At 43.9% G+C, this 13,411-nt stretch overlaps 1 protein-coding gene across 1 annotated transcript; it reads right to left on the reverse strand.

The window, feature by feature from the left end:
- Positions 1–756: 756 nt before the first annotated feature.
- Positions 757–12,004, reverse strand: LOC115171389 (cytoglobin-1-like). The gene is made up of 3 exons (XM_029728154.1): positions 11,660–12,004; positions 1,801–2,032; positions 757–1,700 (listed from the first exon to the last, which is right to left on the reverse strand). The coding sequence occupies exons 1-3, from the start codon at positions 11,800–11,802 to the stop codon at positions 1,542–1,544; spliced, it is 534 nt and encodes a 177-aa protein (XP_029584014.1). The 5' UTR covers positions 11,803–12,004; the 3' UTR covers positions 757–1,541.
- Between the last annotated feature and the right edge of the window lie 1,407 nt (positions 12,005–13,411).

Genomic DNA, 13,411 nt, shown 5'->3' on the forward strand with positions numbered 1-13,411 from the left:
ATTCATGTGGTGTGGGTTGAACTAGCGCTGCAGGGCTGTCATGGACCCTGATTTTGCTGTAGTAGCATACTCTTATGCTTAAAGTCATAATGAGTGTTTTGTCTTTATTGTGTAATGTCTCAGGGCTTTGATAGAGTAGCCTATATTAAACAAAGAATGCATGCACTTGTAGGCTACTAGCATTCTTGAGTTTACTTGTGTAAAATCATTTATGTACTGAAAACCTAGATTAAGCCTTCATTTTGGGGACAAAGCATAGCTGTCTTAATGTTTGTGTGTGTTCTTGTTCATGTCATTGTTTTCAGTATCAGATTCGGCATATATGTAAATAACATATCACTAGTAGTTCTATTGCACCTTCATAGAAGTCATTAAGTAATCCAGACTCATTATACTAATGTGTTGTTACTGCACCTTCTATTGTGTAATGATATCTATATACAATAGGTTGGTATGGGGGAGCACATACGGTACACAAGTCTTTATTGATGCTGGTGTGAAAGGCCACATGTGCACTTGTGTTCCCACAACAATCAATAATGTGCAGGGAGAGGTGGCTGGATTCAGAACTGAGCAACACTCTCTCTGAGTGTCTCGTGACATGGGAGGTATAAATACCTTTAGGCCTCCTGCTAATCCACCTATCGTTAGGACTGCTGACTCACAGGGAGTAGGCCACAGCAGGAGGAAAGAGAGTGCTAATACCTCACAGTGAAAAACAAGGGATTAAGAATAATATGCATGTCATGATTTCCATTATAGATATCATAATTGTTTTGGTTTATTATGTTATTATGCAGATACAGGGATTGATGAAAAACATTTACATTGCTTAAATGTGGACACCACACCTCACAAGTTATTTCTCATTTTGTGAGACAGTGAAGTGGATCTGATTCTGAAGGGTGACTGATTCTGAAATACAATATACTGCACAGGAAACACCAGCAAAGCATCACATGAAATGAACAAAGATCTTGATGTCAGTGTCAGGAATAAAGAAAGGCACAACCCAGGTTAACAACTGAGGGATTAGCAGAAGACCTACTCTCCCCTGTATATCTGTTTTTGGTGTAAAGATAAAAACATGTGTATGAGAGTGTACGTTTAGACTGTCTCTATGACATAATACAGTTCTTATGTCTGCCAATCCTCAATCTTCAACATAATCTCATGGCAATGTAACTGGAGAGACATCCAAGATTCTATCAGTCTGTGTAGGGCTTATGCTCTACCTCAAACATAAATGCATACACACATATGGCCATTCACACACATTCCAACCAAAGTCAGCACAAACCACCACCCCATCGTTCATAAGAGAGTCCATTAGAAGAACACACCCCGCAGTGGGGCATGGGAAAGATACATGGAGGGAGCCATGATAATACATAGGAAGATTCTATGAGCTCTGGAAAGATACATTTCTTCCCTTGAATGGTCAGACGTAGATCGTCGTCCTCCTAAGCCAAGGCCCAGTAGCAGTCAGTCTCCGGGAGTCCACAGCAGTCACTGACGGTAGACCCAGACAGACAGATGGTTCACACAGCAGAGCTGGTGGCCCAGCCCACCTCCTCATACACGCCTTTCACGTGCCAGTAGACGGCATCCAGCAGTTTGGTCCACGCCCCTGCCACCTCTGGAGTGATGCAATCAGGAAAATCTTCAACCAGCACCTCCAGAATCACCCCACACAGGATCTGAGAAAGAGAGAGAGGGAAATGGAATGAGTGATACATTTGCTTTGGTGTGCCTGTGGATAATGGTTATGTGAAAACATGTTGCCTGGTTCTTCCTCACCTTGAAGTAGACAGGCTCCACCTTGTGTCTGAGTGCATGGGCCTTGCCCAGCAGCTTCAGAACAGACACCATCTTGTCCCCGTCATGGAGGTTCTCCACCAGGGTGTTGATGGCGTTCATCACCCTGCGTGAGTGCTTCCTGAGCTGGGCACTCCTCTCCAGCTCCTCAGGGTCCTCCACCTGTTGGAACTGGCTAAAGTACTGCTTGGAGGAGGGGAAGTTCACAAAGAGCCTGTAGAAGAAAGGAGGTGCGTTACTTGGCCCAGTGAGATATTATAAGTAAACATAGTTGAAGCGTGTTGACACAGCTGCAGAGCATGTTTTCTCTTTTAATGTTTAACCACTTTCCAGGTTCTGTACAGGTTATGCTTTATTTACTCAACCATGGCCTGAGCACAAGCATGTGCTATACAAATACAAGATAACTGTGTTTGTAAAAACATACATTTCTTCTAGCTGATAAGGCAGAAGAAATGTTTGTCAGTTAACAAAAAAACTGAGTGAAGAAAAAAAAACAAGCACAATTATATCATGTAGAGCAAGGCATTGGTAAGAATCTATACAGTATCACACCCAGCCTGTCATCATGCTACAGGTCTGTGTACATCCCGGCATTGGTAAGAATCTATACAGTATCACACCCAGCCTGTCATCATGCTACAGGTCTGTGTACATCCTGGCATTGGTAAGAATCTATACAGTATCACACCCAGCCTGTCATCATGCTACAGGTCTGTGTACATCCTGGCATTGGTAAGAATCTATACAGTATCACACCCAGCCTGTCATCATGCTACAGGTCTGTGTACATCCCGGCATTGGTAAGAATCTATACAGTATCACACCCAGCCTGTCATTATGCTACAGGTCTGTGTACATCCTGGCATTGGTAAGAATCTATACAGTATCACACCCAGCCTGTCATCATGCTACAGGTCTGTGTACATCCCGGCATTGGTAAGAAACTATACAGTATCACACCCAGCCTATCATCATGCTACAGGTCTGTGTACATCCCGGCATTGGTAAGAATCTATACAGTATCACACCCAGCCTGTCATCATGCTACAGGTCTGTGTACATCCTGGCATTGGTAAGAATCTATACAGTATCACACCCAGCCTGTCATCATGCTACAGGTCTGTGTACATCCCGGCATTGGTAAGAATCTATACAGTATCACACCCAGCCTATCATCAGGCTACAGGTCTGTGTACATCCTGGCATTGGTAAGAATCTATACAGTATCACACCCAGCCTGTCATCATGCTACAGGTCTGTGTACATCCTGGCATTGGTAAGAATCTATACAGTATCACACCCAGCCTGTCATCATGCTACAGGTCTGTGTACATCCTGGCATTGGTAAGAATCTATACAGTATCACACCCAGCCTGTCATCATGCTACAGGTCTGTGTACATCCCGGCATTGGTAAGAATCTATACAGTATCACACCCAGCCTGTCATCATGCTACAGGTCTGTGTACATCCTGGCATTGGTAAGAATCTATACAGTATCACACCCAGCCTGTCATCATGCTACAGGTCTGTGTACATCCCGGCATTGGTAAGAAACTATACAGTATCACACCCAGCCTATCATCATGCTACAGGTCTGTGTACATCCCGGCATTGGTAAGAATCTATACAGTATCACACCCAGCCTGTCATCATGCTACAGGTCTGTGTACATCCTGGCATTGGTAAGAATCTATACAGTATCACACCCAGCCTGTCATCATGCTACAGGTCTGTGTACATCCCGGCATTGGTAAGAATCTATACAGTATCACACCCAGCCTGTCATCATGCTACAGGTCTGTGTACATCCTGGCATTGGTAAGAATCTATACAGTATCACACCCAGCCTATCATCAGGCTACAGGTCTGTGTACATCCTGGCATTGGTAAGAATCTATACAGTATCACACCCAGCCTATCATCATGCTACAGGTCTGTGTACATCCCGGCATTGGTAAGAATCTATACAGTATCACACCCAGCCTGCCATCAGGCTACAGGTCAAATAAAATAAAATCAAAGTTTATTTGTCACATGCGCCGAATACAACAGGTGTAGACCTTACAGTGAAATGCTTATTTACAGGCTCTGACCAATCATGCAAAAAAGGTGTTAGGTGAACAATAGTTAAGTAAATAAATAAAACAACAGTAAAAAGACAGGCTATATACAGTAGCGAGGCTATAAAAGTAGCGAGGCTATATACAGACACTGGTTAGTCAGGCTGATTGAGGTAGTATGTACATGTAGATATGGTTAAAGTGACTATGCATATATGATGAACAGAGAGTAGCAGTAGCGTAAAAGAGGGGTTGGTGGGTGGCGGGACACAATGCAGATAGCCCGGTTAGCCAATGTGCGGGAGCACTGGTTGGTCGGCCCAATTGAAGTAGTATGTACATGAATGTATAGTTAAAGTCACTATGCGTATATGATAAACAGAGAGTAGTAGCAGCATAAAAAGAGGGGTGCACACAATGCAAATACCCATTTGATTACCTGTTCAGGAGTCTTATGGCTTGGGGGTAAAAACTGTTGAGAAGCCTTTTTGTCCCAGACTTGGCACTCCGGTACCGCTTGCCATGCGGTAGTAGAGAGAACAGTCTATGACTGGGGTGGCTGGGGTCGTTGACAATTTTTAGGGCCTTCCTCTGACACCGCCTGGTGTAGAGGTCCTGGATGGCGGCAGCTTAGCCCCAGTGATGTACTGGACCGTACGCACTACCCTCTGTAGTGCCTTGCGGTCAGAGGCCGAGCAATTGCTGTACAAGGTAGTGATGCAACCAGTCAGGATGCTCTCGATGTTGCAGCTGTAGAACCTTTTGAGGATCTCAGGACCCATGCCAAATCTTTTTAGTTTCCTGAGGGGGAATAGGCTTTGTCGTGCCCTCTTCACGACTGTCTTGGTGTGTTTGGACCATTCTAGTTTGTTGTTGATGTGGACACCAAGGAATTCAAAGCTCTCAACCTGCTCCACTACAGCCCCGTCGATGAGAATGGAGGCGTGCTCGGTCCTCCTTTTCCTGTAGTCCACAATCATCTCCTTAGTCTTAGTTACGTTGAGGGATAGGTTGCTATTCTGGCACCACCCGGCCAGGTCTCTGACCTCCTCCCTATAGGCTGTCTCGTCATTGTCGGTGATCAGGCCTACCACTGTTGTGTCGTCTGCAAACTTAATGATGGTGTTGGAGTCGTGCCTGGCCATGCAGTTGTGGGTGAACAGGGAGTACAGGAGGGGACTGAGCACGCACCCCTGTGGAGCTCCAGTGTTGAGGATCAGCGTGGCCGATGTGTTGCTACCTACCCTCACCACCTGGGGGCAGCCCGTCAGGAAGTCCAGGATCCAGTTGCAGAGGGAGGTGTTTAGTCTCAGGATCCTTAGCTTAGTGATGAGCTTTGAGGTATGGTGTTGAACGCTGAGCTGTAGTCAATGAATAGCATTCTCACATAAGTGTTTCTTTTGTCCAGGCGGGAAAGGGCAGTGTGGAGTGCAATAGAGATTGCATCATCTGTGGATCTGTTTGGGCGGTATGCAAATTGGAGTGGGTCTAGGGTTTCTGGGATAATGGTGTTGATGTGAGCCATTACCAACCTTTCAAAGTACTTGTCAGTGAAGACACCTGCCAGTTGGTCAGCACATGCCCGGAGCACACGTCCTGGTAATCCGCCTGGCCCCGCAGCCTTGTGTATGTTGACCTGTTTAAAGGTCTTACTCACATTGGCTACGGAGAGCGTGATTACACAGTCATCCGGAACAGCTGATGCTCTCATGCATGCCTCAGTGTTGCTTGCCTCGAAGCGAGCATAGAAGTCATTTAGCTCATCTGGTAGGCTCGTGTCACTGGGCAGCTCGCGGCTGTGCTTCCCTTTGTAGTGTGTAATGGTTTGCAAGCCCTGCCACATAAGACAAGCGTCGGAGCCGGTGTAGTATGATTCAATCTTAGCCCTGTATTGACGCTTTGCCTGTTTGATGGTTCGTCGCAGGGCATAGCAAGATTTCTTGTAAGCTTCCGGGTTAGAGTCCCGCACCTTGAAAGCGACAGCTCTACCCTTTAGCTCAGTGCGAATGTTGCCTGTAATCCATGGCTTCTGGTTGGGGTATGTACGTACAGTCACTGTGGGGATGACGTCCTCGATGCACTTATTGATAAAGCCAGTGACTGATGTGGTGTACTCCTCAATGCCATCGGAAGAATCCCGGAATATGTTCCAGTCCGTGATAGCAAAACATTCCTGTAGTTTAGCATCTGCTTCACCTGACCACTTTTTTATTGACCGAGTCACTGGTGCTTCCTGCTTTAATTTTTGGTTGTAATTTTTGGGTACAACCCAGGCGATAACACGGTATAACGATTCCACTTGTTTCCAATGTGGTCCCTGATGTCTGGTCTCAGTGGCTGACAGTGACTGTATACAAACTGCACAGCTCTCCCCTACAACTCACAAAGCTGGTGTTTCATCATCTCCATGTCTGGCCATAGGATTAGCAGACCAACAGTGAAGTGCGCTAATGAAATTGAGATGGTTAGTTGGTTGCTTGTGTAATTACACACTGAAATAAACGGTCAGAATGGCTGTGTGTACTCAGGCAGCAGTGACTTCATCTGCTGCTTCCCTCTCACTGTGTTACTGTCGGGGTTGGAGACAATTAGCTCTACATCATAGGGATATACCATATGGTTGTTTTGGACGGATGCACCTACACCCACACTCATGTTCAACATTGTTGTGCTACAGTATTTGTGTATTTCTGTCAGCTCTTGTAAACACCCAAACAATGTATTAGGACAAGACATATATCTTACGTACCACACATCTAATTCTCTACCATATAAAAACAGAATAACTCCAACGATGATATAGGTTTTCTTTGTGGAATAAACTGGTTTGAACACTGGAGACCACATTGTGAAAGAGAATAGTATAGAGCAATAAACTACAGCCTACAGTGACCAGGACAGATACAATACAGCTGTCTGTGTGTATCTGTTCCAGATGTCCCATACCTCTATCCTTTTAAAACCCATAACAAGAAATGGAAGCTTTATGGGGAAGCCATTGTGTTTCGGTGAAAGCACATGGCTTCCACTACCTTCACCTGTGAAATCAAGTGTTGGGAGGAAGCAGACAAGGAAGACAGAGGAGGGGGTGTCTCATTCTCTTCTGCTTAAAATGGAGGGTCTATGCAATGACATTCAATTGTAAAGCCATATCCTCTGTTTCACTCATAAGTAGTGAAGACAGTGGTGTTTAATCTCTCCCTTGACCTATGGTGGCTGCATATAAATAGCCTCATTAGTGTTTTATAATCATCAGCCTGTTAATCCTACTCTGGGATAGGGCTCATTTCTGAGATAGTTGCATGGCTGTTCTAAAAGTGACATACTTGCCCTGAGTGGAAATTGTATAGGTATTTGATAAATGCAAATATAACTACATATGGATACCCTAGATTGTGTTACAATGAGATGTGCTGATGCAACACTTTCAGAGAGCTATGGGTATTTTGCATTGGATATTTTAGTTATTTAGAGAGCTAAATTAACCAAGCATCGCTTTTAGTATTAAACTGACAGAGAGAGAGAGCAGTTGAGGTTTGAGGTTTGACATTATACTTGAACATGCCTTCAAATCTCCAAAGATGCCAAAGATTCAAAGACCCCTTGACAGCTAAAGTTCACTCCTTGTAAGTGAACCATGTCACCATATAATACTACAGGCATTTGGAATGCCTCAGAGCAATTTGAGGCTTAAGATGTTTTAACCTGTTTAGGATAGGGGGCAATATTTTCACGGCCGGATAAAAAACGTACCCGATTTAATCTGGTTATTACTCCTGCCCAGAAACTAGATAGATGTAGATGTGGATAGAAAACACCCTAAAGTTTCTAAAACTGTTTGAATGGTGTCTGTGAGTATAACAGAACTCATATGGCAGGCCAAAACCTGAGAAGATTCCATACAGGAAATGCCCTCTCTGACCATTTCTTGTCCTTCTATAGCCTCTTTATGGAAAATAGAGGATCTCTGCTGTAACGTGACATTTTCTAAGGCTCCCATAGGCTCTCAGAAGGCACCAGAACGGGGAATGATGACTCTGCAGTCCCTGGGCGAAAAACAGTAGGGGTTTTGGAAAGTGTTTGCTCTGAGAACAATGACACGGGTGTGCGCGTGCATGTGAAGACACCATTTTCTATTTTCAGTGTTTGAACGAAAACAAGGTCTCCCGGTCGGAATATTATCGCTATTTTACGAGAAAAATCGCATAAAAATGTATTTTAAACAGCGTTTGACATGCTTCGAAGTACGGTAATGGAATATTTTGAATTTTTTTGTCACGATACGCGCCGGCGCGTCACCCTTCGGATAGTGTCTTGAACGCAAGAGCAAACGCAGCTATTTGGATATAACTATGGATTATTTGGAAACAAAACAACATTGGGTGTTGAAGTAGAAGTCCTGGGAGTGCATTCTGACAAAGAACAGCAAAGGTAATCCAATTTTTCTTATAGTAAATCTGAGTTTGGTGAGTGCCAAACTTGGTGGGTGTCAAAATAGCTAGCCATGATGGCCGGGCTATCTACTCAGAATATTGCAAAATGTGCTTTCACCAAAAAGCTATTTTAAAATCGGACATGCATAAAGGAGTTCTGTATCTATAATTTTTAAAATAATTTTTATGTTTTTTGTGAACGTTTATCGTGAGTAATTTAGTAAATTCACCGGAAGTTTTCGGTGGGTATGCTAGTTCTGAACGTCACATGCTATTGTAAAAAGCTGTTTTTTGATATAAATATGAACTTGATTGAACAAAACATGCATGTGTTGTATAACATAATGTCCTAGGAGTGTCATCTGATGAAGATCATCAAAGGTTAGTGCTGCATTTAGCTGTGGTTTTGTTTTTTGTGACATTATATGCTAGCTTGAAAAATGGGTGTGTGATTATTTCTGGCTGGGTACTCTCCTGACATAATGTAATGTTTTGCTTTCGTTGTAAAGCCTTTTTGAAATCGGACAATGTGGTTAGATAAAGGAGAGTCTTGTCTTTAAAATGGTGTAAAATAGTCATATGTTTGAAAAATTGAAGTTTTTGGATTTTTGAGGAGTTTGTAATTCGCGCCACGCTCTACCATTGGATATTGCAATTTATGACCAAGATTATGTCCTTTTAACTAGTTAACTAACTATTTAGCAGTTTTATGGCTTGGGATGGAAGCTGTTCAGGGTCCTGCTGGTTCCAGAATTGGTGCATTGGTACCGCTTGTCGAGCGGTAGCAGAGAGAACAGTCTATGACTTCGGTGGCTGGAGTCTTAGAACATTTTTATGGCCTGCCTTTGACACAGCCTAGTATAGAGGTACTGGATGGCAGGGAGCTTGGCACCAGTGATGTACTTGGCTATCCGCACTACCCTCTGTAGTGTCTTGCTTTCGGATGCCAAGTAGTTGCCGTACCAAGTGGTGTGTAGCTAGTCAAGATGTTCTCAATGGTGTGACGTCGGCAAACTTAATGATGGTGTTGTAGTCGTGCACGGCCACACAGTCATGGGTGAACAGGGAGTACAGGAGGGGACTAAGCACGCAACCCTGAGGGTTCCTGTGTTGAGAGTCAGTGTGGCGGATGTGTGGTTGCCTGACCTCACCACCTGGGGATGTCCCGGCAGGAAGTTAAGGATCCAGTTGCAGAGGTAGGTGTTCAGTCCCAGGGTCCTTAGCTTAGTGATGAGCTTGGAGGGCACTATGGTATTGAACGCTGAACTATAGTCAATGAACAGCATTCTAACGTAAGTGTTCCTTTTGTCCAAGTGGGAAAGGGCAATAGAGGTTGCATCATCTGTGGATCTGTTGGGGAGGTTTGCAAATTTGAGTCGGTCCAGGGTGTCTGGGATGATGGTGTGGATGTGAGCCATGACCAGCCTTTCAATGCATTTCATGGCTACAGATGTGAGTGCTAGTCATTTACACATGTTACCTTGGCATTCTTGGTGGTCTACTTGAAACATGTAGGTATTACAGACTGTTTCAGGGAGAGGTTCAAAATGTCAGTGAAGACACTTGCCAGCTGGTCAGCGCTTGCGCTGAGTACACGTCCTGGTAATCCATCTTGTGGCCTTGTGAATGTTAACCTGTTTAAAGTTTTTACTCACATCGGCTACGGAGAGAGTGATCGAACAGTCATCTGGAACAGCTGGTGCTCTCAGGCATGGTTCAGTGTTGCTTGCCTTGAAGCGAGCATCGATGGGATTTAGCTTGTCTGGTGGGCTTGCGTCACTGCACAGCTCGTGGCTGGGTTTCCCTTTGTAATCCATGATAGTTTGCAAACCCTGCCACCTCCGACGAGCAATGTAGTAGGATTCTTAGTCCTGTAAGCGGCAGCTGTAGCCTTTAGCTCAGTGCGGCTATTTCCTGTAATCCAGAGACTGGTGTGGTAAACTCCTCAATGTCATCGGATGAGTCCTGGAACATATTCCAGTCTGTGCTAGTGAAACAGTTCTGTAGCTTTGAATTTAAAAAAAATTATAATAAAGATCTGCTGGTAGAAATGAGGTAAGATGGATTTCAGGTTTCCTGCATCAAAATAACCAGCCACTAGGATGTGCATTTTCTAGTTTGCTTATGGCCCTATACAGCTCGTTGAGTGCAGTCTTAGCACCAGCATCGGTTTGTAGTGGTAAATAGTCTATGAAAAATATAAATGAAAACTCTCTTGGTACGTAGTTATTGACTCGTGAGGGGCAATGCTGTCTCATGGTGCAAACATCACCAATACAAAGGCCTTGCTCATCACAAATGGTCACAGAGGTTAGCTACTGCTTGTCTGCTGTAATATATATACAGTAAGTCATGGACGGTAGTATACCCAAAGCTATCTGCCTTTTAATGGTTTGATACAGTATAATGACCTCCTGTCCACTATGTAATGATGAATGGAGGGAGTGTCCCTGATCACCGATCTTCACGGGGCTCAATGAGGGATTAGACAGAGACATCCCTGTGAGGGTTCAGTGAGTCATGTCAGAAATCCCTGGTCTGCAGATATGTGAAACGTGATCTGCCGTCAGAGAGGGAGCACCTGCAGAGCCAAATATGTCAGATTGGAATAAGCAGCAAGATGGATTGAGCTGCACGCTTTCCCCTCTGATTCTGCCAACTGATAGGAAGGGAGCCAATTTCAGATGCAATAGCTCAGATATGAGTGATGGCGCTCTCTCTAACAGACTGAGAGCATGCAAGTCAAGTCAATCGTCATGTTACAATCTTCACACATTGTTAAAATAACTTTCAGTTCCCTTCACTTATAGTGGGGATCATGCAAGGGTCATGGAGAGATTGTAATCTAGGTTGCAAGAACATTGTTATTTATTATACTCAACTATTGCAACACAATTTGGTAAAATTGAGCAAGATAAGGAGCCATGTGCAATTGCCATGTTGGCATTGTAATAATTAAGGAGAAGCAAACTTTAGCCTGGTTCTAAAATCAGCCTTGGTTGAGGCCCTGAACATCCCTATGATAACAAGATGCTGCTGAGAGTTTTGCTCCCTGTGGCGGCAGAAGCTGTTGCCACTGGTCAGGGGACTGCAATCACCAGCTCTGTTTGTGTGTGTGTGTGTGTTTGTTTGTGTGTGCACACATATTGTTCAGCAAGAACAATGTGTGTGCTGTGTTGAAACAGTTAGCATTCAGTAAGTTACAGCTCTTCTGTCATCAGCCCTCCACAACTCCCCAAATGGAAATGGGTGCACCTAGGCAGGTTTTTCAGTGTCTTTAGACTGACAATTTCAAGATGTTATAGGCAAAAAACAAGGGAAAGAGAGTATAGGTAAAGTTTACCTGATGAGAATGGCCACCCCGACATCATCACAGTTCTGGTAGACTTTGGCCCAGGTGTCCTTGATCATCTCTCTCTCTGAGTCACAGAGTGGGTCTAGACGCTCCAGGCGATCTGCCTTTACCTCTCCCTGCTGCCTCTCCATCCAGGAGTCCTATAGTGCTGCAGGAGCGGTGTGTTGAAGACAGGTGATAAGATCCCCAAGAACACAACCCCCACCCAGTTCCCTTTGTTTACACAGTCTCTCTCGTTCAAACAATCCCCTTTTTATTACCCTTCTCTTGCTGAGAGACCCTCTGTCCCCTCTCAACCTTTTCTGAGTGAGTGAATGAGGAACACACTAAAAAGCGAGAGGAAGAGAGCGCACACAGAGTGAGGAGGAGCCACACACCTCTCTCTCTACCCCCCTCTCTCTTTCTCTCCCCACCCAATTTGGTACTTGCCTATTTTCTGTTTTTGTGTATTCATCAAAAAAAACAATTAACAGCTATAGGGCATTGTGAAAATGATCTGCATTAGACAAAATGTTATGTTTGCTCTCATATGAACACAGATAAAGGGCATTGCTCAAAAGATTAAGGTATGCTAGAAATGGAGCAGTCTTTTGTTGGTTTAGTTTTCCTCCATGAAAAAGGAAAGATCATATCAGTAACTAGAATTTTATTTCTGTTGTCCACAGGTACACTCCCTGAAGTATCAAGATGCACATTTACAAACCTCAACATTTCATGGCTTGTTTACTGTTGGCAGTGTTATCTCCAGACATGTCTTGTTATGAATTAAGTTTGATACTCCTTTTTCTTTTGAGATTGTGCTTTGACATTGGTGTAGAAGTTACCTTATTATCTCACAATCTCCTTCTTTCCGTCCTTATGGTTTGGTAATAATAGATACAGTAACAATAGAAGGGGTTGGGGACCTAATCAATGAGAGACTTGTGGATTGGATGTGTAAGCAGAAAGTAGGTTACATGGGAGTCAAAAAATCACTATCATATAAGGGTTACAAGCTTGAGCTGATACATGTTCAACACCTTGCTTTGTGAGGTCAAATTCCTGTAAGAGTTCTTCTAAACTTCTCCATCAAGGAAATCTATGTAAAACATGAAAGATGTCCATAGAGAGCACAGTTTTTCACTTGTACTTTTTCATGAGAGGGATTGATGTTTTGCAAGATATAAACTTGAAGGAATTTGGCATCTCAATAAAGTAGTGTGAACTTGAACACATACCCAAGGATTAAGGACAGGTTTGCTGGGTGTGGACGTTGTCTTGTCAATGAAAAATATATGGGGAATAGGTTAGTCAAGCGGTGAGCAGTGCACGCTGGAGCAGGTGCCACTGTGACTGTAATTGATATTGTGAATTTGAAACACTGGACTGCTTTCCACATGATGCTAATGATCTTCCAGAGTCTTCAGTAGGCTTTAGCTTACACTCACAAGACACGACTTGCAAAGTGTTTCACATAAAAAATATCTTTGTTACAGCACTGATCTTTCTCTTTATGTCGTGGCATATTAGTGTGTAGCCCAAACTGTTTGGACGCTACAGACAGAAGTTGGCAGATCGCCCAAAACGCTTGAGAACACCATCGTGTTCATGCAGGGGCAGAAATCCCGGGGGGGACATGACCCCCCCATCCTGGGAAAAATATGATTTGTCCCCCCCCAATATATCACTGAAACATAACTATGTCATTTAAATAATATTAATAATACGCAATGAAAGCAATTGAGCTGATTATAGACACTT

This window comes from Salmo trutta, chromosome 32, assembly GCF_901001165.1.
Source record: "Salmo trutta chromosome 32, fSalTru1.1, whole genome shotgun sequence".
Lineage (NCBI taxonomy): Eukaryota > Metazoa > Chordata > Actinopteri > Salmoniformes > Salmonidae > Salmo > Salmo trutta.

Bases quoted from the DNA above. Each gene is read 5' to 3' on its own strand.
- LOC115171389 (XM_029728154.1), bottom strand. From the start codon at position 11,802: ATGGAGAGGCAGCAGGGAGAGGTAAAGGCAGATCGCCTGGAGCGTCTA. The intron at 2,033-11,659 runs GTAAACTTTACC...TTTCTTCTACAG, and splicing joins GGGGTGGCCATTCTCATCAG to GCTCTTTGTGAACTTCCCCT. The intron at 1,701-1,800 runs GTGAGGAAGAAC...TCTCTTTCTCAG, and splicing joins TGGAGCCTGTCTACTTCAAG to ATCCTGTGTGGGGTGATTCT.